The sequence below is a fragment of the Patagioenas fasciata genome, chromosome 21 (genome assembly GCF_037038585.1).
Source record: "Patagioenas fasciata isolate bPatFas1 chromosome 21, bPatFas1.hap1, whole genome shotgun sequence".
Lineage (NCBI taxonomy): Eukaryota > Metazoa > Chordata > Aves > Columbiformes > Columbidae > Patagioenas > Patagioenas fasciata.
The window spans coordinates 10,516,278-10,538,046 of NC_092540.1; the positions used below are offsets into that span (position 1 = coordinate 10,516,278).

Consider the following 21,769-nt stretch of genomic DNA (forward strand, 5'->3'; position numbering starts at 1 on the left):
AACTCCACGTTGTGCTGAGAATAGGATGAGGTGGAGAAATGGCTACAGACTTCTCATCACTACATGTAGGGAAATTTGGGGTAGGAGTCATGAGGTGTTTCAATGTTTTCTATGCTTTTGCTCTGTATGGAAGATTTCCCAATGGAGAAACATGATTTATTAAGGCATGTCTGTTTTCTAAATTACGTAGAAATAGGTGGAAGTATTACAAGAGACAGCAAGAGGCTTTTGTTGGCAGTATGTTGGCCACATTTGAGAAGATGCGGTGCTACCTAAATATCCAAGATATTTTGTTAACATGATTTTGCTTGTGACATGTATAGTGATCTCCATTCCGCTCGTCCTATCTCGGTTGCTTTATTTACACAACCCGTTTTGCAGGTGCAACGTCATCTTTCCAAACTCTTTGACAGCTTGGCCAGGATGAAATTCCAGCTGGACTCTGAGCAAAAGCCAACCAGGGTTGGCCTGGGAATGTACAGTAGAGAGGAGGAGTACGTCAGCTTCAGCGAGCCCTGGGACTGCAGTGGGCAGGTGAGAGGGAAGTCCTTGTCTATCAAAACTGTCCGGTGGAGTCTGCTCCCCTGCCCCTCGTGTGAGATCCCTTGCCAAGACGTCATAGAGCTTCACTGCTCTCCCTTGGTGCATGAGAAAAGCTGGAAGAGGTGGTGATTTAGTACCTCCTTACACCACAACCTTTCGTGTCACTCTGGATAGGTCCTCACTAAGGGGGGACGTGGATGTCGCAGTCCACTGTGAGAGAAAGAGCTGTGCCATTTTTCTGACTAGGTTTTTAATTTGATTTTTTCTAAGACCTTTTGAAGGTTAGTCTTAAAGCTTGCTACAAATATCCTCGGTGAGGGAGGGGATGCAGACTGAAAAGAGACTAAGCTATTCCATAGTACCTCTGCACGGGTGTGTTTGGCAGGAGAAGGCCTTTTACCTGTTTCTCAAGTCTTCATTATTTCATACCACGAGTGAAAGTATGAAATGTAAGAATCAAGCTACTGCTCAGCTTATCTATCCTGGTAGTTTCACCTTTCTGCACGGTCTATTACAGGAAGCTAAAGTACGTAATACCGGCTACTGAGCTCCCCAGCAATGGAGCTTGCTGCGTTCAGTCTGTCTTCTTGTTGAGGGCTTTGCCTGTGAAATATGAAATTCAGCAGGAATTGTGTTCCCAAGTTTGGCAGCATCTTTCTTCTGCTGCTGGCAGACTGCCACATCCCACCAGGGATTCTGTCATGGCCTGGAGGTGGAACACACCTGACCAAATTATTCATTGACGGAGTTCATTTTGGTTCCTCCTGTAGCTAGAGTTCAAGAAAAAAATCTGTCTTCTGTTCTTGGTGTCTGGAAGTAGATGCTAATCCTACAGTACCAGAATTAGCCAAATCTACCCAGTCTGAAGGAGGCTGTGAGGTTTGGTTAACTCATAGAATGTCCTGAGCTGGAAGGGACCCACCAGGATCATGGAGTCCAAGTCCTGTCCCTGCAGTGACAACCCCACAGGTCACCCCGTGTGTCTGAGGACGTTGTCCAGTCTCTCCTTGAACACTGTCAGGTTGGGGCTGTGACACCTCCCTGGGAGCCTGTTCAGTGTCCAGCACCTCTGGGTGAAGAACCTTTCCCTCATGTCCAGTCTAAAGAGAACTGAGATGCTTGCCTCATTTCCTATCTTCACTAATTACCAAAGGCACTTAAGAAGAGCAAATGTGTTACTGGGATTTAATCTCTTTTCCAGGTTGAAGTCTGGCTCAGTCATGTACTAGACAGCATGAGGGCTACTGTGAGAGATGAGATGACAGAAGCCGTCATGGCTTATGAGGAAAAACCAAGGGAACAATGGCTCTTTGACTATCCTGCCCAGGTATCTGCCACTGCTTCTTATCACCACTCAGGCTGGCTCGTGGAAAGGTAGCTCTTGGGTTCCCCATCAGTCCTGCCCTTCCCTTCTTTCAGCAGCTGTGGACAGGCATGTTTCTGGCCTCCACCTTGCTGTCCAGGAGAGAGGGAGGATGAGTTGTCCTTTATCCTGGCGGTCTCCTGATGGAGTTTTCAGGCTGAGCTCCATGCTCTGGTTGGGGCTCTTGGTTGGGTGACAGAGCCCAGGGGCTTGGGCAGTGCAGTCTGTACAGCCAGAGCAGTGAGAGGTGCAGCAGGAAGGCAAAGTGGTGAGGCCTGATAAGAGTGAAGAGCCCCTCAGATGCACCTCTGACAACCTCGTGGTCTCCAACTCTTCCTCCTCTGCTGTGTCAGGCATGTGAAAGGTGCTGATTTACTTATAACTAGCTGCTAAATGTGTCTATCACTGATATGGTGTTTTAAATGAATGTCATGGAGCAGATCCTTGTTGTACTGTCTGCTGTGACTACTGTATGAAAAAATACTTAATTTCATGTCACGGATGTTTCATCCTTGATCTCCCTGTGGATCCGACACTCTTGAACATAAGGAAGCTTTGGTATTTTCCCTGATACTGAACCAGCCTATTTCCCTAGGTGGCGCTTTGCTGCACCCAGATCTGGTGGACAACCGAGGTTGGGATTGCCTTTGCCAGGGTGGAGGAAGGCTACGAGAATGCGATGAAGGAATATCACAAGAAGCAAGTGACCCAGCTGAACACCCTCGTTACCATGCTGATCGGGCAGCTCTCCAAGGGCGACAGACAGAAAATCATGACCATTTGCACCATCGACGTGCATGCTCGGGATGTGGTGGCAAAGATGATAGCACAGAAGGTTGGTGTTGGCAGTTCAGCACAGTTCTGTGGGTGCTGGAGAGGGGGCTTCAGGGGGCCCAACCACTGGCCATTCAGATCACTGCCGGTCTCAGTGGGAGACGTATGACTAAATTTATTTCTACAATGTTTGTAGTAAGTGTGCAGAAAGCCCCTGTAAGCCTGCAGAGCTGTGCTGTGTCATGGCCCTGCAACACCAACTTGTAGTTGCTGCAGATTCACACCAGGAGTGAGAGCGCGGCCCTGTGTCCTGGTGCCAAGACATGTGCTGGTGGATGATGGTGGTGTGTTGGGAGGCTGCTGGACTCAGTCTCAGTTTTGACTTTAGAAAGTAAGAAAAAGCATTCAAGCTTTGTTCTTTGTAGCGTCCTTTGTCTGGTGTGGGGCCACAGGGACTTATGTGGGACTCCCTTCTCCTGCAACACCTCTCCCACACTACTCCCCTGTCCCTGACACCATGCCAAGTGTTTAGCCTTGCAGGTGGGTGGGAAGATGCCCTGAATGTATTGGGTTGTGGCTCTTCCCTCATCTGTGTCATCTCAGAGGCAGCCAGGCTGCTCACAGGGTTTCTGTCTTCAAGGCTCAGCTGGGCTCAGTGGTGCCTCGGTCCAGCCTGGGGTGAAGTGATGCATCTGGACCTGCCTGCTGGTTGTGCAGAGAGCGCTGGCCATGCCTGTCTTTGTCCACCTGTCCCCAGTCTGTTTCCTTGGTGCTGTCTGCAACCTCTTCCTTGTCTAGATGGCCTCTGCTCCTTCTCTCACTCTGGTTGCGTTATGAGACCTTCTTCATGACTTGCTGCTTCTTAAATCTATTCAGGAGTCTTTTTGTAAGGCTCTTTCTCTTGGCCATTAATTTTTTCCTCTCCCACCAATGTGGTCACTAATTTGGTTCCTCCCCTTTACTGATGGGAGATGGGGAGGTGACATTTCTCACCGCATTGCAAGGAGGCGGCCTTCCTCACCACACCTGCCTTGCAGTGAGGACCAGTCATCCCCCATGAAAATTTTATAGCAGTCGCTATTTTGGCCCCCGAGCTGCATGTGTCTGGCATCCCCGGCCTTCCTGTGATGGTGTTTGTGGGTGTGTTGCAGGTGGACAATGCCCAGGCCTTCATTTGGCTGTCACAGCTCCGGCACAGATGGTCAGATGAGGAACGGCACTGCTTTGCCAGCATCTGTGACGCCCAGTTCCTGTACTCCTATGAATACCTTGGCAATACCCCTCGGCTTGTGATCGCTCCGCTGACCGACAGGTAAGTCCCTGGGACACAATGTCATAGCTGGGCTTTGCCACACAGGTAGAGAGAGAGATGCCAACCAAAGATGGATTTAGTTCAGACACCTGTATCCCTCTTGTTCTGTCTCCATGTCCCAGCACTCCAGTGGTCGAGCTCTAACTCTTATCTGGTTTTTGGTGGTACCCTCTGGGGAATTTGTACATCAGATCCCTGGGTGGGATTCAGCTCACACATTAAAACACTTGTGGGTGTCTTCCTGTGCGCAAGATGTCCGCAGTCCATAAAGCTGGTGAGTCTAGAGAGCTTTCATCCCATCTTGAAGCAGACATCTACCTGGTTGCCTCAGTGGGGACACCTAGGGTTACTTGAGATACTCTGTGTTGTCCCACCTGGCTTCCAGCTGCCAATCCAGAAGTGTAAAAGTCTCCTATGGACCCCTTGTCATATCTCTCCACCCTATGTGACATTTCAGCAACCAAGAGCATCTCAGGTGGCTCTAGTCACCTGTGTTAGTCAGCTGCGTCAAGCCCCCAGGTATCATCAGGTTTTGTTGGCTATATTGACTACACCTCTGTGGCTTATACAGGTAGTATAGATACTCACATGTGGACACCACCCCAGTGTCCATCATCAACATGATGGAGAAACTTTGGGACTTGCTGCAGCTTTGAGTTGGGTTCACTCATAGGCCACCTGAGCAGGTTTCTGTCAGTGACAGGTCTTCCAGAAAAGCTGTCCTTTTCTCATACTGCCTGAGATGTGCCCAATATCCATGAGTTGTATGAGGATCCAGAGAGAACACAAGCTGGACATGAAGAGGTTTGGGCAGACCTTGGTGGAAGATGAGTATCTCTTGGAGAAAACAGAGCTGAGCAGAGGTGGTAATTAATGCCAAGAAGGCTTTCAGCTCAGACATGACCCCTGCTCACGTACAGCTTTTCAGAGGAGAGGCTCTGCTGAGTGCAATGCTCTAGTGCTATTGCCCTGCAGCCCACAGTTGACCTATTGGACATATTTCCTTTTTTCATTCATCATTCACTGTGAAAGATGTTACATCACCCTGACCCAGTCACTGCACCTGACCATGAGCGGAGCACCTGCAGGCCCTGCGGGCACTGGCAAGACGGAGACTACGAAAGATTTGGGGCGAGCCCTGGGCATCATGGTGTACGTGTTTAACTGCTCCGAGCAGATGGACTACAAGGTATGGCTCCCACCTCGGCTGCAGTGCGGTCACATGGGGCTGGGGATGCTCAGGGCCCGAGCAGACCTGAAGGATGAGAGTAATCCAACGGTACCTGGGGTGCATTAGGAGAGGTATGACCAGCAGGTCAAGGGAGGTTGTTCCTTCCGCTCTGCTCTGCCCTGGTGATGCCACATCTGGAGTTGTGTCCAGTTCTGGGCTCCCCAGTTTAAGAAGGAATAACTGCACAGAGTCCAGCAGTGGGCTACAAAGATGCTGAGGGGTCTGGAGCTTCTTTCTTGTGAGGAGAGACTGAGAGAGCTGGAGCTGTTGAGCTGGAGAAGAGAAGCTGAGAGGGATCTGATCAATGGATCAATATCTCAGGGTGGGTGTCAGAGGATGGACCAGACTCTGTTCAGTGGTGCCCAACGCCAGGGTGAGGGGCAACGGGCACAGACTGAAACACAGGAGGCTCCATCTGAACACGAGCAGAAACTTGTTTGCTGGGAGGTGCCAGAGCCTGGCCCAGGCTGCCCAGAGCGGGTGTGGAGTCTCCTTCTCTGAGACATTGAAACCCGCCTGGACCCACCTGTGTGATCTGCTCTGGGACCCTGGTGAGCAGGGCTTGGACTGGGGGATCTGCAGAGGTCCCTTCAGCCCCACCAGGCTGGGATCCTGTGATCACCTCTCTCCAAATCCCTGCTACACTCCTTTAAGCTGAATGCCTTTTCCTTCTCCTCCCGTTCCTTCTCTAAGATTTGCACAAGGTTCTTCAGGAGGCAGAGACCCGAACTATCTTCTCTGCCTCATTATGCATTTCCCTTCCTTTCTGGAGTTAGATTTCATGTGTAATTCTTCAAAAATGTTGGTCTGTTCAGTTGAGACCAAGGCTGTGCTGATAGTTGGACCCTGGTCGTTTCTTCTCGGCGTGCTCGCGACCTGGCAGCCCCTGGCACGGGGAGGGACCTGTCCTGGTTTTCTCAGGATCCTCTCCCAGAATAAACCCAAAACACAGTGAACCTTCAGCCGCTACAGAGCACTGAATCATTAGGCTGAGTCTTGCTCTCTGCCAGTCTGGCACGGTACAGTGATTTTGGTAGCCTCGGATCATATTTCATTTAGCTTATGGGCTCTCCCAGGAAACGGGACCATCAGTAATTCAGCACAAGTGACCTTTAAATGAAACTGGTGCACAGATATATCGAGAAAGTGCAATTAGCAGATAAAGTGGCAAGCTGCGCAGAGCTATAAATATTATAATTGAGTTGTGCCTGCTGTTTCCATGCACTTTTCTAAATACCCACAATAGACTGTAAATTGCTATAAATAAACAGGCTGGGAAATAAAATCAATTTTTTGCTGGAGTTGATTCCATTTATGATTTCACTCCTGTAATCTTTGTTTTTGTTCTGTTTTTCCAGTCTTGTGGGAATATTTACAAAGGCCTTTCCCAGACGGGAGCCTGGGGCTGTTTTGATGAATTTAACAGGATCTCAGTTGAGGTCCTTTCTGTGGTTGCTGTACAGGTGAGTGGAGAAACACTCATAAATAAATACAAACAGAGCAGAGCCATTCTGCAGTCTTTGGAGCAAGGGTAAAAATGGCAATTGCATATTGCCGGTTTCAGTTCTGTGTGTAGGCAGGTGTGGGATTAGATCTCAAGATTAATCACATGAATATCACAGCACTGCCAAGATGTCGCAGTTACGTGCTGCAAAGATATTTGTCGCTTTTCTTGCCCCAGTTACAGCATTTGTGCCAAGACAATTCTTTGTAGCATCTTTTCCCAGACCACTACGCACCATGGCTCTGTACCTGTTCCTCCTCAGGAAAGCACTCGTGTCATTAATCTGCTGTGAGATAATTGCAGCACATCGTTTCAAGACAGAGAAGCTGCCTTGGCTTGCGGCTGCTCAGTCTGCAATGTAGGGAATAATTTTCACAGAGGGGAAGAGGGGTGTTTGGGGCAGATCCGCTGGACTTCTGGGGGTTCCTTATCACCCCTGGTCAGGCACAGGTTGTGTGTCATACTCAGGAAATGGGAATACATTCAGGATTAATTTTCTTAACCTGTCTCCAAAACTGTATGGCTGTGGATTTAGTTCTGGTGTCTGTAACGACAGCTCTGCCAAGTGGCTTTGGAAGGTATTCCTGGCCAACTGGCACCATTCCTTGGAGGAATGTGCGCAGCCCCGTGGTGCTCCCAAAAGCCAGTGTCAGCTGGTGACACTCGGGAGCTGGAATCTGGGGCAGATCTGCGGCCCTTGCTGACGCGCTTGCCCAGGGTACCCTGACACCGTGGGATTAAACCTGGGACAGAGCTATTGGAGCGGTGCCCAGCTGGGCATGGGTGTTTCCCCTGGCGAATGGTTTCTCATCTCCTCTGTAGTTCAGCTGCTCAGTGCATTGTGTTGGTGAGTCTCGTGTGAAGCGCAGCAGCATCCCTGGAGAAGGGCTGGAAGGGAGACTGGCCTCCCCATCGTGCCAGAAAGTCCTGTGCTCTCGTGCTTATATATATAATCTGTCACTTCGCGTCCTCCTTCCCCTCCTCTTACCAGCCCATGAGGAAACCTGGCATTATTTTATACAGGGGAAGCCTTGGGGGGCTTCAGTGCAGAAAACTGAGGTGCCAAAGTGCCCAAGTTCTTCAGGATCCAACTGTCAGCTGAGTGCGTGTTTTAGGATCCTAATATCTGATTGAGGTGCTGAATTGTTCCTGGACTCCCTTTTGGGCTCAGTGTTATAGAAAGATATAAAGCTCAGAAGTTTCTACACTTCTGTAAATGTTTCGGTCAAAGACATTGTTCTTAACCCCTCCATGAACTCCTCATTCTTCTCATCTGTTTCACTCATAATTGGTACCTTATGTGGCATCCCAGAGAAGCCCCAGGCAGGTACAAGAGTTTATGTATCATTCCCTCTCAATTTCTCTTCCGTCAGGTCCTAGTTTAAAGTTGTCATTGAAAAAAAGTCTTTGAGGATCTTGAAATAAAAAGGGAAGCTGAACAAAAGAAGCCCAGGAATGACTCAACTGCTGATGGTTCCCTGGCTCCTGGCTGGAGCGTGGCAGCTGAAGAAAGCGGCACGGCCGTCATTCCATCATGGTGTCTCCTGGCTGCTGTTAGGAGTGTTACCATGGCGATGTTTAATTGGCTGTCTTACTCATGCAGCTGATGTCGATATGGTTCCTTACAGGGAAAAATTCGATTAATTGCTTTACTTTGAGATGGCAAACAGTAGTGAGGTTAGAGCGGTGAATAGAGAGAGATTTGCCCCTCGCTGAGGTGCTGTTTGCAGAGAGGTGAACTCCTCGGAAGGAGAGGAATGAGCAGAACAAAGCTGCAATCAGGCAAATATAAAAAACAATATAATATTAGTGAGTGAAGGTGTTAGGAGAGGTTTTACAGCTTCTGCCTTCTGGTTTTGGTTTTAAATCAAACATCTGATGTCCCAAAATCTTTAAAAGTGATATCAAGTGGTCAGTTTACAACTGAGCTGAGGCCAAGCTTATTGGGAGGTGCTACCCCTTCTCTGGGCCTGGTCAGGGAACGGAGCAGGCACAGGAGGGTTTTGGGATGTCCTGAAGAGCAACGCTGTGTGGGGAGAGGTGAGATGGGTGAAGGGAATAATGGGCCCATATTGTGATAGACTTTGGGGAGTGCGTTTGGGTGTTGGCTGTGTTGTGGATACCTGTACTGCCCTGTGTCTCTCTCACACATCAGACCTCTGCTGGGCTGGCTGGTTCAGAGATGGTGGAGCCTTTGGTGGTGTTTTTGCTGTGAGATGTGCTGAGCAGTGTCCCACAGGTGATGTCAAAGCCAAGGTGAATGCAGGCAGTGCTGGGGACATTTCCCGCTCCTGAGTTGCTCTTCCTGACCCACGTTCATCATTGTCTCATGGAGCAAAGGTGTGAAGTCTTGCAACTCCTTTGCATTTTGACTTTCCACTCTCTTCAGCTCTTTTTTCTGCTTTGCCAGAGTTTGACTGAGATGGGAAATTGATATTGCCATGCTGATGTACTCCAAACACTGTATAAAGCTTTATGCTGCCGGTAAAAAATAAAACAGTGATTAGCCCCATTTGTCACGAGGCCAAGAGTAACGAAGGAAGCACCGTTGTCTGATGTGTTTTTCATAAGTGAACGCTGATACTATAGTACTGTCTTGATTTCTAGGTGAAGAGCGTGCAGGATGCAATACGGGAGAAGAAGAAATCCTTCAATTTTCTTGGAGAAGACATCAACTTAGTACCATCAGTAGGCATTTTCATCACCATGAACCCTGGTTACGCAGGGCGAACAGAGCTACCTGAGAATTTAAAAGCTCTCTCCAGGTGAGTCCAGGTCAGGGTTTGTGACCTGGCAGAAACTGTCTTTTGGAACATCCAGGCTCGACCTCATGTCCTTGGGGAATTCACTTGCACAGGGCATTCGCAGGTAGTTTAAGCCTTGCACAACAGGCCTGGGTCTGGGCACGCACAGGCAGGGCAAAGGAGCTCTGTCCCTTGTCGTGGGGAAGGCAGAGGGTGACCTGGCTCGTAAAAGAAGGCCTAGAAGATGAAGCTGCAAATGCGCTGCCTGTAAGACCTGTAGTCAAGAAATACTTGTTCTGCAATGCCTCCTCACCTGTCATTTTAGGCCGTGTGCGATGGTTGTGCCAGACTTTGAGCTGATCTGTGAAATTATGTTGGTGGCTGAGGGATTCATCGAGGCCCGGGTGTTAGCCAGGAAGTTCATTACTCTCTACCAACTCTGCAAAGAGCTCCTGTCCAAGCAGGTGAGCCTGATTCTGTGGCTGAGTGGTATGATGAATCTCCAAAATCAGCAGAAACATGGCACTGTGCTGCTCAGCTCCATGGCTAACGTTTCACAGCTTTTATTTAATGGCTGCATTTGCACTGGCTGCTGGGGGAGGAGAGGGTTGGTGATCATCGGAGCAATAAAATTTTCAGACTGCTTTACTGGAGCATCTGCAGGGACAAAAGCATTTGACCAGCTGCATTAATGGGAGACCTTTCAGTGAGTTTAAATGACACCATGTTTGGGGTAGTATTCAGTGACCTTTTGCTTTCCAGTCTCTTCCTATTGATTCTCCTGCCTGCAAAGGGTTTATGGTGTCCCTCTCTGAGTTCAGCCTTAGGCTGGTTCCAGGTCTTGTTAGAGTTACTGTCAGTGCAAAGCAAATCAGATTTTTCCTTGTCATTATTTGTGTAGATCGAAGCTGGGTCCAGAGGAGACCTGAATCAGGATTCCTGATGATACAAACCTGATCTTGGCTGTGCCAGCATGAGGCTGGGTGGGATATGCTCTGTCGCAGAAACTTGGTGCTGTGCCTTGAGGGGCCTGGTGGAAGCCATGGCCTCCCACACAGAGCAGTCAGCTGTCGAGCTGTGCTCTGGAGGGTGTTAACAGGACAGAAATATGAACAGTTGTTTGTTGGCTTGAGAGTTCTTCTCATGCCGTTTTGTGGTACTTTTTCAGCAGTGTCTTTACTGACCCCTTATTCCTGGACCTCCTCTGAGACCAAACAGGCTTGTCATCTTGTGATGGGCAGGGTGGAGAAACTTGGGTCTTTGGGGCCTCATAATGGACTCACAAGCCTTTCACCTTGGTGGCTCCTGCAGATGCAGGGGGCTGGCTGGCCTTGCTATAGGTGCTTTATGATTTAGGTGAAACAAATTGCTTTGGTCTCTGGAGTGCAAATCCTGCTGCTGTCTTACTGCCAACTGTGAGCCCATGTGATGGTCTGAACAGCTGAATTATTTGACTCTTTAGTACTGTCCCTGACGGGAATCTCACCTACTGAGATGGAAACCAGGTCGCTCAGGCTGGAGAAGGTCTCTGGCCACAATGCAAATAACAGATTTAGATGTATTTTCATTGCTTACTAGTCTGGCAGTTTGGGAATGGTGGTTCTTCACCCTACATGGTGCTGTCTAAGCATAAACTCATGCCTCTTTTTTTTCCTTCCTCTGGTGTAGGATCACTACGACTGGGGCTTGCGTGCCATTAAGTCAGTGCTAGTTGTTGCTGGCTCCCTCAAGCGAGATGACCCAGAGCGACCCGAAGACCGGGTTCTGATGCGCTCTCTTCGTGACTTCAACATCCCCAAGATTGTGACAGATGATGTGCCGGTGTTTATGGGGCTGATTGGGGATCTATTCCCTGCACTGGATGTGCCTCGGAAGCGTGACCTGAATTTTGAGTCGTTTGTGAGGCAGGCTGTGCTGGACCTCCGGCTGCAGGCTGAGGACAACTTTGTGCTCAAAGTAAGACCAAGAGATCTTCTGCTACACCCACATCGCCATCAAATCATTTGGGTTTTCTCAAACAGCTTTGCTTCTACAAAGAGAGCTCTGCACAGCATTGTCCTTGCAGGCAGATCTCGCTGGAGGGCAGTCAGCTGTGCTGGGTCTGAGGCAGTTGCACCTGCTCCTGAAGTCAGCACTGGATCAGTCTCTGGGCTTCCAAAGGGGCCAACTTTTGTAGGCTCATGAAAGTGTAGCCCCTGGAGAGCAGGGCCTCATCAGGTGGTGGTTGTCAAGTATAAACAGCGCTGAAAGTTTATCTGCAGGCTGAGGATTTCACCCATTGTGATTAGAGTGGCTGGACCAAACTCAATTGTCAAATCTGCTTGTGTCTCAGGGTCACGTCTTTCTAAAGAGGTGGCCCAGTGGGACCTATTTTATAGACCTGAACTTCAGTTTGGCATCTTTGTCTAAAATTTGGGAGTGTTTTTCTCAGGTGGTGCAGCTGGAGGAGTTGCTGACGGTCCGGCACTCTGTCTTCGTGGTGGGTAACGCGGGCACGGGCAAGTCTCAGGTGATGAGATCCCTGAACAGGACTTACCAGATAATGAAGCGACGTCCTGTCTGGACAGACCTCAACCCCAAGGCAGTCACCAATGATGAGCTCTTTGGCATCATTAACCCAGCAACAAGAGAATGGAAAGACGGTAAATGTCATTTCATGTCTGAAATATGTAGATAAAGACGGGTATTTTTAATGAATTTCCCGAGCAGCAGCAGGGTGACTGGTTCTTCATGTGCAGGTCTGAGAGCCCAGGTGCTTGTCTGCTGCCTACAGCCACATGACAGTTTGTTGTTGAAAGGATACACAGGATGTTTTAGCTCTTTGATCTTCACATGGGAAATACAGCATAAGCCTACTTGATCCTATTGCCCTAAGAATAATTTTAATGCCCATTAATACCAACGCTTACCAGTTCCTAAGTGGGGCAGGCAGTTTTTGGGAGCTGGCTGGACCAGTGATGGAAGAGATGTCCCTCCTGCACTGTGGTGTGCACTGGGACCCCAAAAAATGTCCCATCCCCAGGTTTTCATTGCTGATAGCACGCACAGCAGCCTTAACGTCAGTTTTTCCACTCAGTATGGCTGCCCGATCTCTGTAGCACACCAGCGTCTGCCAAGCTGTTGATCCTGCTTACTCCTGAGGAACATTTCAAACTTGCTGGAAGATTACAGAAAATCTGGAGTGGAAATGTTGGGTTGTGACTGATACATAAAGGCAGCTTCGATTTACGTGTGCGGCGGGTTTGGGAGGTGTGGGGGAGGTGAGGGAAGACATTACCATGAATCATCCACAGCAGCAGATGAGCTGCCACCCACCTCCCCTGGCCCCGCCATGGACCCTTCCCGACCCCCTGCTTTGCTCCAATGCCAGGTTAATTTCTTTCTAATTGTAATTAGGGAGCCTAAATCAAAGTGGCAGAGGGACGTGCAGGGTACAGCCTGAACTGTGCAGACTGGCTGCAGCAGTGGCTGCAGATCGAGGGCAGCGGTGACACCGAACAGCAGGAGGGACATTTTACAGGTGACTGTCCAGTGGTTTCTGGCCTGCGATGGTTTAAATGAAATAGTGGCACTCCTCCCTGAGCTTTCAAGGCAGATATTTTCTGCAGTAACCATTCCTGAAAATGTTGTTTCATGTTGTCAAAGACCAGCAAGGCAATCTTCACCACAGCCTAGCAAGAGGTGACCTGTTCCCTTACAGATCAGCCCCTGCTTTTCCGCTCCCCAGTTTTATCCTGTCACATTATCAGAAGTTGAAAAGGTCCTACATGTTAGGTGGTAAAAGGTCCCATATGGGAATCCCAAAAGTGTTCTTTGCAGAACAAAACTCTTCTTTTAAACCCCAAGAGAGCCGTGTGCTGTGGATGCACAAGGTCGGGACAGAGGCGCTTTCCTCTCCCCGCTGCCGCGGTGTATCCGAGGGAAGCCCTGATGCCCTGAGACAGCAACTGTTTCTGATGCTAATAATGTCGGAGTGGTTCCCAAGGCGTGTGTCCAACACGTAAGGAACTGGCTGGAGGCAGAGGCGCTGAAGCGTTATTTTTGTTGACCCAGTCTCGGGATCACACACCTGTTCCAGGTGAGCCGTTCTGCATTTGCTGAGCACAAGCTTTGTCTTCAGTCAGATGGTGCCACTAGCTGTTCCTGATCTGGATCACAAAGAAATAGCTTGTCCTGGAGAAAAAAAGAAAAAAAAAAGAGTTCTTGTCACAATTCACTGGAAGAGAGGCTTTTTTTTAATGTTTGCCTGATGTTTTTTCATGAAGACCAGCATCTCCCGAGGTATTTTCACATGTAGAGGAGAGCAATAGTTTTGTGGAGTTTTCATTTGCTCTGCAGTGCTGCTGCTCTATTCCCAGCCTTCGTGGTCTTCTTAACATTCATTATTTACTCCCCTTGAGACTCTGTATCCTCTCTCTCCTTGATTTTACCAACATTTTGTTCTGTCATTCAATGTCATTCTGTGCTTGTTCTCCCCTCAGTCTCACTAAAGCCATGACCCAGCGTTTAATGCATCTTGATTGCCCTGATATACTTTGAGCCACAAAAAAATATTTATAAGGATTTCCTAGGCATATTCAGGTGGTTTTCTCTGCATTGTATAACTCATGCCGCCTTTTGCCTTTGAGTAGCTACTCTACATTTTTCTTATCCCTTATGATTCTCGGTGGGAATGAAGCTCGTGCGTAGGTCTGCAATCATTTTCAGTAGTGATAACTGATAACCCTTTTTTCACTTTAAAGCAAACTAGAACCGTATTGTGATATAGTAATATTTACGTATAGGCACATAGAGTTTTGCATGTTTGAGAGGAAAGCATTAATTAGAGTAATTTTTACTGTGTTGCTGGAGAAAACCGTTAGAGCAGGTGTCAAGTTCAGTGTTCATCACCATCTTCCTGTCACCCTCCCAGGCCTGTTTTCATCAATCACGCGAGAGCTGGCCAACATCACGCATGACGGTCCCAAGTGGATGGTACTAGATGGAGATATTGATCCAATGTGGATTGAGTCTCTTAATACTGTGATGGATGATAATAAGGTAATGAATATAAGTTAAAGAAGGAGATATTCTTTGACTGCATGGCATGGTTCAGCCTAAAAATGCAGATGCTGAAATAACACCTCCTAGAATAATGCGGTTGTGTTTCTTCAGATACACCAAACAATATCACATATAGAAAATGGTGCATGAGGGGAAATAGCTCAAATCATGGTTTCATTGTAATTTCCCTTCCTGGAACTGGGCTCATGGATAATCACAGATGTCCTGATTGTAACTCCAGGCCCTTCAAAAATAGGGTGGGGTCATAATTCCACACCTTTTTCCGCCGCTCGAAGGGAGTGCTGTTCCTTTGAGTCATGGAAGACAGTTCTACTACCTGCTGGAAATCAGCTGCATTCCCTCAAGGAACTGTGCTGGCAGCAACCAAGCTTTTTAGTGCAAAGTGCTGAATGCTTTTCATTCCTGTTCCTGGGGAAGATGTCATTCTGTCTGTCTGTCTGCCCAATGCAGGTGCTGACCCTGGCGAGCAATGAGAGAATCCCTCTGAACCCAACGATGCGGTTGGTGTTTGAGATCAGCCACCTGCGCACAGCCACCCCAGCAACCGTGTCCCGAGCGGGTGAGTCCTGGCCTGAGCTCCGCACTGGGATTTGCCGTGAACCCAGGAGGATCTAGTGCCATTAACCAGTCTTCTGTTGGCCAACTTGACTCCTGTTGCAAGTACCCAACCTGAGATCACAGCGGCCGTGGGTGGACAGGGCAGGTTTCTGACAGACAAACTGAGGATCCTGACCCCAAATGCACATGTGGAGCTGTCATCATCCTGGAGATTTACCCAGAGCACTCTGACTGTTGGTGGGTGATCATGGCTTCAGCGTTGCTGAGTGCTCCTGTTGTGCAAAGCCCTTTGGATGGACTTTATGAGGAGAAGGACAGTATCTGTCTCAAAGAGTTCTTGATCTTCTGAAGAAGTGCATGAAGTATGGGAGAAGGGAATGGAGGTGTCCCCTAGTTTTACACATGGGGAAATGGGGCCCAGAGCAATGAAACTGCTCAGACAAGACAATGTTCTGAATTTAGGGCAAGGTCATGAAAAGCGCCGTGGTTTCAAGGGTGAAGTTTCTTCACTGTTCATGTTTCTACTCTGCAGTGGGGCAGGAAAAGGGGGCAGGTAATGGGACGTCCCGTCATATTTGATAGGGTTTTAGTTGTGTGAAAGTACCTGGTAAACTCTGCTGGAAGAAAGGAACAGTTTCTGCTATGTCTTTACTATATGTTCTCTCCTACCCTGGGCCTAAAGGGATCCTGTACATCAACCCGTCGGATCTGGGCTGGAATCCTCCAGTGAGCAGCTGGATCGACAGGCGAGAGATCCAGTCCGAAAGAGCCAACCTGGCCGTTTTGTTTGATAAGTACCTGCCCATTTGCCTGGACACCCTCAGAACAAGGTACCATCTGATGAGTGATTGTGTCACCCGTGGTGAGGGCATGGGGACACCTGCCACTGTCCAGCCCAGCTGTGCTGCGCTGGGTTGTGCTGCACATGATCCTCCTTGCCCCTGGAAGCCCTGAGCATCATTGGCTTAAGCTCAGAGAACCAGCAGGGCGAGGTGGGCAAAGTGACGCTCCTGCCTGTATCGTGTTGGTCAGATCTGGTTTTCATCTGATTTTGATTTGATTTTTATTGTATTTCCTGTATCAACTCTCTATCTCTTGGAAAATAATTCCGGCAGATCCCAAAGAGAAAGCTTTTCAGCCTCCTGATGTGTCAGGCTAGACCTGAGCCCACTCCACAAGTTATTTTTCATTAAGAACTTGGGTATTTGGAAGGGTCCTAGTGCTTCTTGGCTTGATTTGGCTTTAAAGCAGTGTCCACAGGGAAGTCATGTGGTTCTTGCTTATCATCATGTGAAACCATTCTCTTTCTCATACTGTGGTGAGGACTGGCCAAAGTAGAGTCCCAGAAAACTTAAGGGAGCATCTCCCATCCTCTACTTGCTTCCTATAGTTGCACTTTCCTTTAAAAACAAAAGAAAAATCAGTGAGCATGGGAGATGTCAGCCAAAAGGGGGATGTGTCAGAAGGGTCTGGAATCAGGACTTAAACATTGTGCTAGGGAACTTCTCTCTGTGGGACCAAGTTGGTTTTGACTGTTGGTAGCAAAGTCAATCGGACGTTTCCCATTCTGTTTGCTGAACATTGTCTCAGAGCGTGAAATCCACGGGATTAGCTGCAGGCAACCCTGAGCTGAGTGTTTTGGTAGCTTGCTTAATTCAGAAATCGTAGAACCAACCTTTCAAATAGCTATAATTACTTTATGGAGGACTTCAGTGCAGCTACAATATTAGTTTGGAATTCTGTAAGTGTAGCTTAAATGAATGTAAAATGGCAAGATGAAAGGGTTTATTTTATTACTCCTCTATTTGACCGCTTTTGAACTCATCGTGCTCGCAGGAAATCATTGCCTTTAGCAAGTCTTCCATTCTGCTTCTTTCAAGAAGATCAAAGTTTTAAAATGCTTGAAACTTCTGATTATTGTTATTACTTGTATATGTGCCGGTGCCAGCGGGTCTGAGTGTGAGAATGGGTGTTCTCTTTATTGTACCTGGGAATAGGACACGTACCGCTGACAAGCAGAATGCCAGTGTTCTGAAAGAGCATTTCTAGTCTTCCTGGGTTGTGATGGACGTATTGCTTTCTAATTTCCATCCCTTAGATTTAAGAAGATTATTCCCATTCCTGAACAGAGTATGGTTCAGATGTTGTGCTACCTCCTTGAATGTCTCCTGGCAGAGGAGAACACACCTCCTGACTGTGCCAAGGAGCTTTATGAACTTTACTTTGTCTTTGCTGCCGTCTGGGCCTTTGGTGGATCAATGTTTCGAGATCAGGTAAGACGGAAGATGCCTCTTCAGCATCTTTCACACAGTTTGTTTGTGTGGTTTTGTGTTGTTTTGATTTCTTCGTACTTTCTGAAACATAGTGCTATGCCAGTAATGCTGTTTTCCTGGGGCTCTCATATAGGTGATAATAAACTAGAAACACAACAATTCCTTTTACGAAAGGCCTCGTTATCCAGGGTGTAACACCACCGGAGAACAGCTGAGGGGTCAGTGGTAAAGGTGGAGGGATGTTTGCTTATGCAGATGCATTTCACTGGGGAGAAACATAAGGTTAACTTATAGAAGCCTGTGGATGTGCATAATGTGATCAAATTAAGACTGATTTATCAGATGGATGTATCAGTGGAGCAGTCTTTCAGCCTTCTGACTGCACAGGTAGACGTGCTACATAACACAAACCAGCCGGTGTTTTGTCACCAGGGCAGAGCAGAGCCGGAGGAACAACCTCCCTTGACCTGCTGGTCATACTTTTCCTAAGGCACCCCAGGTGCCATTGACTTTCGTGGCCACAGGGGCACACCTACTCTTGGGTGGTTGCATCTCCTAGTCAGAGGACGCCTTATCCTCAGATCTAAAGTGTGTAGTCCTGATGTCTGGGTCTGCCCACACTGCACTGCTGTCAAGGGCTTGGAGATCCACGTCTGATCTCCGCTGGGCTTGTGTCAAACTCTGTGTTGTCTGGACTATGCGGGAGGTCTCTCCACGAATGTAACACCAGACACCCCTCCCCAGCTCGGGTGGAGGCACTGCCGTTCTTGATGGCTGCTCAAGTGCTCCCAGGGGTCTCTTTGTGTGTTTTCATGTACCTTAACGCCAGACCTAGAGTGTCTGCTGGTCTCTTCAGATTTGCTCCATGCCAAGGATCAGATGCTTCAGGAAGTGCTGAACAACACAGCTCAAGCTCAGCTGGGTGCTCACTTGGTGCCATCACACCTTGTGACCATTGAATGACCTGTGCGAGACCAGCTTCCTTGGTCCTTGTGGAGCCTCCATTTCCCATGTGCCAGCTGGGAAATACTCAGCCTTAGTGTTGCCAGTCTAGGATGACTTAAAGAAACAAACCAAAACACAATAAAGCCTGGGAAGCACTACTTGTCTTTGCTTCAGCAGTACAAGCGCAAGTATGCTGGTGTGCGGTGCTGTGGCAGCTGGCCGCTGTGTTCCCCATGCCGCACAGTCAGTCTCGGGTGCATCAGGCCGGGCTCCTGCCTGCGGTAGTGGCTCTGGGTGGGCTGCAGGAGCAGCTGCAGGCACAGCGACCCTCCGGGAGGCTCCGCCGGGAGCCTGGCTGTGCGTTACTGCCCGCGATGCTCTGTAAATGTCAGAGCTGAGAGTGCGAGGACACAGCAGTCCGAGCAATGGGGAGCCTGATGAAAAAGGATCCAATATAAAATCTGTTTATTGCTTTCCACCGAAGGTGCCCTTCGCGCTGACCTTTCGCGGCCGAAATGTCAGGAGAAACAGTCTGGGAGGCTTCCCACTACTCGGTGCTTGTTGGTGGGTAGCGGGGCCCCTGTATAAAAACAGATGATAGATTTGCCATTTCCTGGCTCTGAAATTAGCGGTAATCCATATGGGGTTTTTATTAAGGAAGTGGTTTGAATTCCACACCGTTCTGGCAATAGAGCTGGGGCTGGAGTGGCTCCATTTAACCGCGGGGTCAGGGAGGGCGGGCAGCGCGGCACAGCGCGCTTGCAGGCGGTTTGGCTGTGCGGGGTAAGGGCACCCTTGTGGGAAAGCTTTTAGCAGCCACGCACGTCCCGCTCCACTGCGGGCGACTCTGCTGCCGCTGCTGAGGAGTTATAACAACAGGAGAACGGAGAGTTACAGGGATTCTGCCTCTCTGAATAGCACGAGTCTGCAAAATCGTGGATACTGTTAATGTGTTTTTCAAATCCTCTGGTCTTTTGAGGGACTGTGGCTCAGGAGGCTTTATGGAGGACACTTGGTTCAGTTCAGCAACAAACCCAGGTTTCCTTATGGAGGCCGAGCAGCCTATGGACAATGTGTTGGTGACCCCACATTGTATGGCTATGGGGAGGAGAGACCCGCAGACACCCCAGGAACAAACTGTGCTGTTAAAACGGGCTAAATGATGCGTCCGGTATTTCACAAACATCTTTCTCACAGCAATTTTCCTCTCCTCCTCCCCTCCACCTCTCTCCAGTTCCCATTGTCCACATGGGAAGGTGTTTGGGCAGAATGGCTGGCCCAATGTCATACAGGAGACCTAGGGCAGAGGAGGGGACTAAGCACATTTGGTGAGTCCTGACCCAGCATCTAAAGCAAAACTGTCACCCCAGTTGAAAAAATTCAGATGCTCCAAAATCTCCATGTGTAGAAAGATACAATGGGGAAAAGCAAGGAAACGGGTGCTTTGAGGGGAATGTGGCAGCGCAGAATCACGGCGGGGTCAAAGGGGCAGACCCTCGCTGCTGCTTTGGTACGCTGGTGTCTGCAGTCCTGCTTGTCTGAAACGTTGTGGCTTGAAAAGAAGCCAGAAGACAACAACTCCCTCTGAATAGAGTGGTGTGATTGGTGAGGAAAGGCTTTGGTATGCATGCTGTGACTGACCATGAGCACAGATGTAGACGGATGTTGTGTCCTTGTCTGTTGGAAGAAGTAGGCACCAAGAATCAATCAAGTGGTCTGTTTAGTCATAGGCACGTATTTCTCTTTTTCAAATTGATCCATCTATCTAGTCTCAGACATACCAAGAGTGATCAACACAGAGGATGAATTATTTAGATGAATAAATAGGACTGATGAGCAGAAATGAAGAAAATGAAAAATTAGGCTTAATAGCAGGAAAAATGATAAGAACTTTATGCTGTGGAATATATTTTAAGGACTAATCCCGCTCTGGTGGACTGGGATAGATAACATTCTCCATTACTAATGAATTGATCCAGATTAGTGTATTTTCTCCACTTTTTGTCTTATAGCTTGTGGACTACAGAGTGGAGTTCAGCAAGTGGTGGGTGGCAGAATTCAAGGCTATCAAGTTTCCCTCTCAGGGCACAGTCTTTGACTTCTACATTGATCCAGAAATGAAGAAGTTTGAACCTTGGTCTAAACTTATTCCTCAGTTTGAATTTGATCCAGAAATGCCCTTACAGGTATGTGAACCTTGCACGTGTTTTGTCTGGGAAGAGCACATGCATTTTAGTGACTGTATGCAGGCATTTCAATTGAAGTCTCATTCGAGGTCAAGCACTTCATAATAAGAATGGCATTCCGTCCTGGTTTTGTTAAAAACAAGTTTCTCTTTTAGTGAATTTGCCTGTCAGGTTGTGTGCACATACGCAGGCACATCGCAAGAAGAGCCAGAGGCCACGGATGCATTTGCAAAGAGCAAGTTTTATTTTAGTTCCCTCTCTACTGGGGGATCTCCGAAGCCACACCTGAGCTCCCAGGCAGAGGTGACACAAACGGGGACGCAGGCGCTGGTCAGTTCAGCCCTGCTGGAAGATCGCTGGGCCTGCTGAGCTCGCCTGTATTTCAAGGCTTCAGGCAGGCGCAGCCTCCCGCTCTTTCTCACAACAAAGCAGGAATCTCAGACACAGTGATAAGGTGCCCAGAGTTTCTCCCAGGCCTGTGTTATCTAACACAGAGCTTCTACTCATCAAGCACACAAGGTCAGTCAGACAATTAGTGTGATGTGTGTGCTTTTTCTACAGACAGGTGCAAGTCACTTGAGCGTATTTACATTTAACCAACCTCCTCGCCAAATCTTCGCTATATCCCCATACATTCCACTCCCTCGCTCACGTGACTTGCTTCTCCTGGGGTCAACAAAACCAGAATTGTTCTTTTGGGCTTGTGAGGTGTAGCACAGAGCAATTTACAGGGGCACACAATAAACACATACAGAAAAAGGAAAAAGCATGTTTCTACAATAATCAGGTGTCCCATTCATCTTGTCAGGGAATTAAACGAGTCATTCAGCCAGGCATTAGTTCCAAAGATGAAGATGTTGTCTTCCATGCTGGCTAGTTCATCATCTGTGTTGAAAGAACACATGACTTCAAAATCAAAGCAGCATTTGCAGCTACTACCTACTCAGAGAAACAACAGTAAGAAAGATTAGTGTTAAAATCCCTTAGCATAGCACAATTCTGTAACACAGCTATGGGGGTTGTCACCTTCCAGTAATACATACGCTGCTGCTCCAGCTCCTTCAGCTGGTATCACTGGGTTTAACAACCTGTTGTGGGCTAATTGCTTACACACACTGGAAAGTCGTGGCCTGCACTTTTTCAGATTGGAATTCAGTTGGATGTTGAGTCTGTGACACCAATAACATTGTTCCAGTGCTGTCTCCTCTAGATAAAACACAGGTGTTCACTGAAGATACCTGAAATACAAGAACTCGAGAATCTGATATTAGT

The 21,769-nt window shown here is 48.3% G+C and overlaps 1 protein-coding gene across 1 annotated transcript in view; it reads left to right on the forward strand.

Annotated features, from left to right (window-relative positions):
• Nucleotides 1–20,652, forward strand: part of LOC136110908 (dynein axonemal heavy chain 9-like) — a 34,666-nt gene extending 14,014 nt beyond the window's left edge. The window contains exons 6-20 of the mRNA XM_071817680.1: nucleotides 382–534; nucleotides 1,745–1,870; nucleotides 2,502–2,741; nucleotides 3,832–3,992; nucleotides 5,025–5,181; nucleotides 6,582–6,686; nucleotides 9,335–9,492; nucleotides 9,797–9,935; nucleotides 11,140–11,427; nucleotides 11,903–12,113; nucleotides 14,384–14,511; nucleotides 14,986–15,094; nucleotides 15,776–15,923; nucleotides 17,192–17,366; nucleotides 20,324–20,652. Of these exons, the coding sequence (XP_071673781.1) occupies nucleotides 382–534; nucleotides 1,745–1,870; nucleotides 2,502–2,741; nucleotides 3,832–3,992; nucleotides 5,025–5,181; nucleotides 6,582–6,686; nucleotides 9,335–9,492; nucleotides 9,797–9,935; nucleotides 11,140–11,427; nucleotides 11,903–12,113; nucleotides 14,384–14,511; nucleotides 14,986–15,094; nucleotides 15,776–15,923; nucleotides 17,192–17,366; nucleotides 20,324–20,602 (2,577 nt within the window). The 3' untranslated portion in view covers nucleotides 20,603–20,652. The remainder of the gene's footprint in view (nucleotides 1–381; nucleotides 535–1,744; nucleotides 1,871–2,501; nucleotides 2,742–3,831; nucleotides 3,993–5,024; nucleotides 5,182–6,581; nucleotides 6,687–9,334; nucleotides 9,493–9,796; nucleotides 9,936–11,139; nucleotides 11,428–11,902; nucleotides 12,114–14,383; nucleotides 14,512–14,985; nucleotides 15,095–15,775; nucleotides 15,924–17,191; nucleotides 17,367–20,323) is intronic.
• Nucleotides 20,653–21,769: the final 1,117 nt, after the last annotated feature.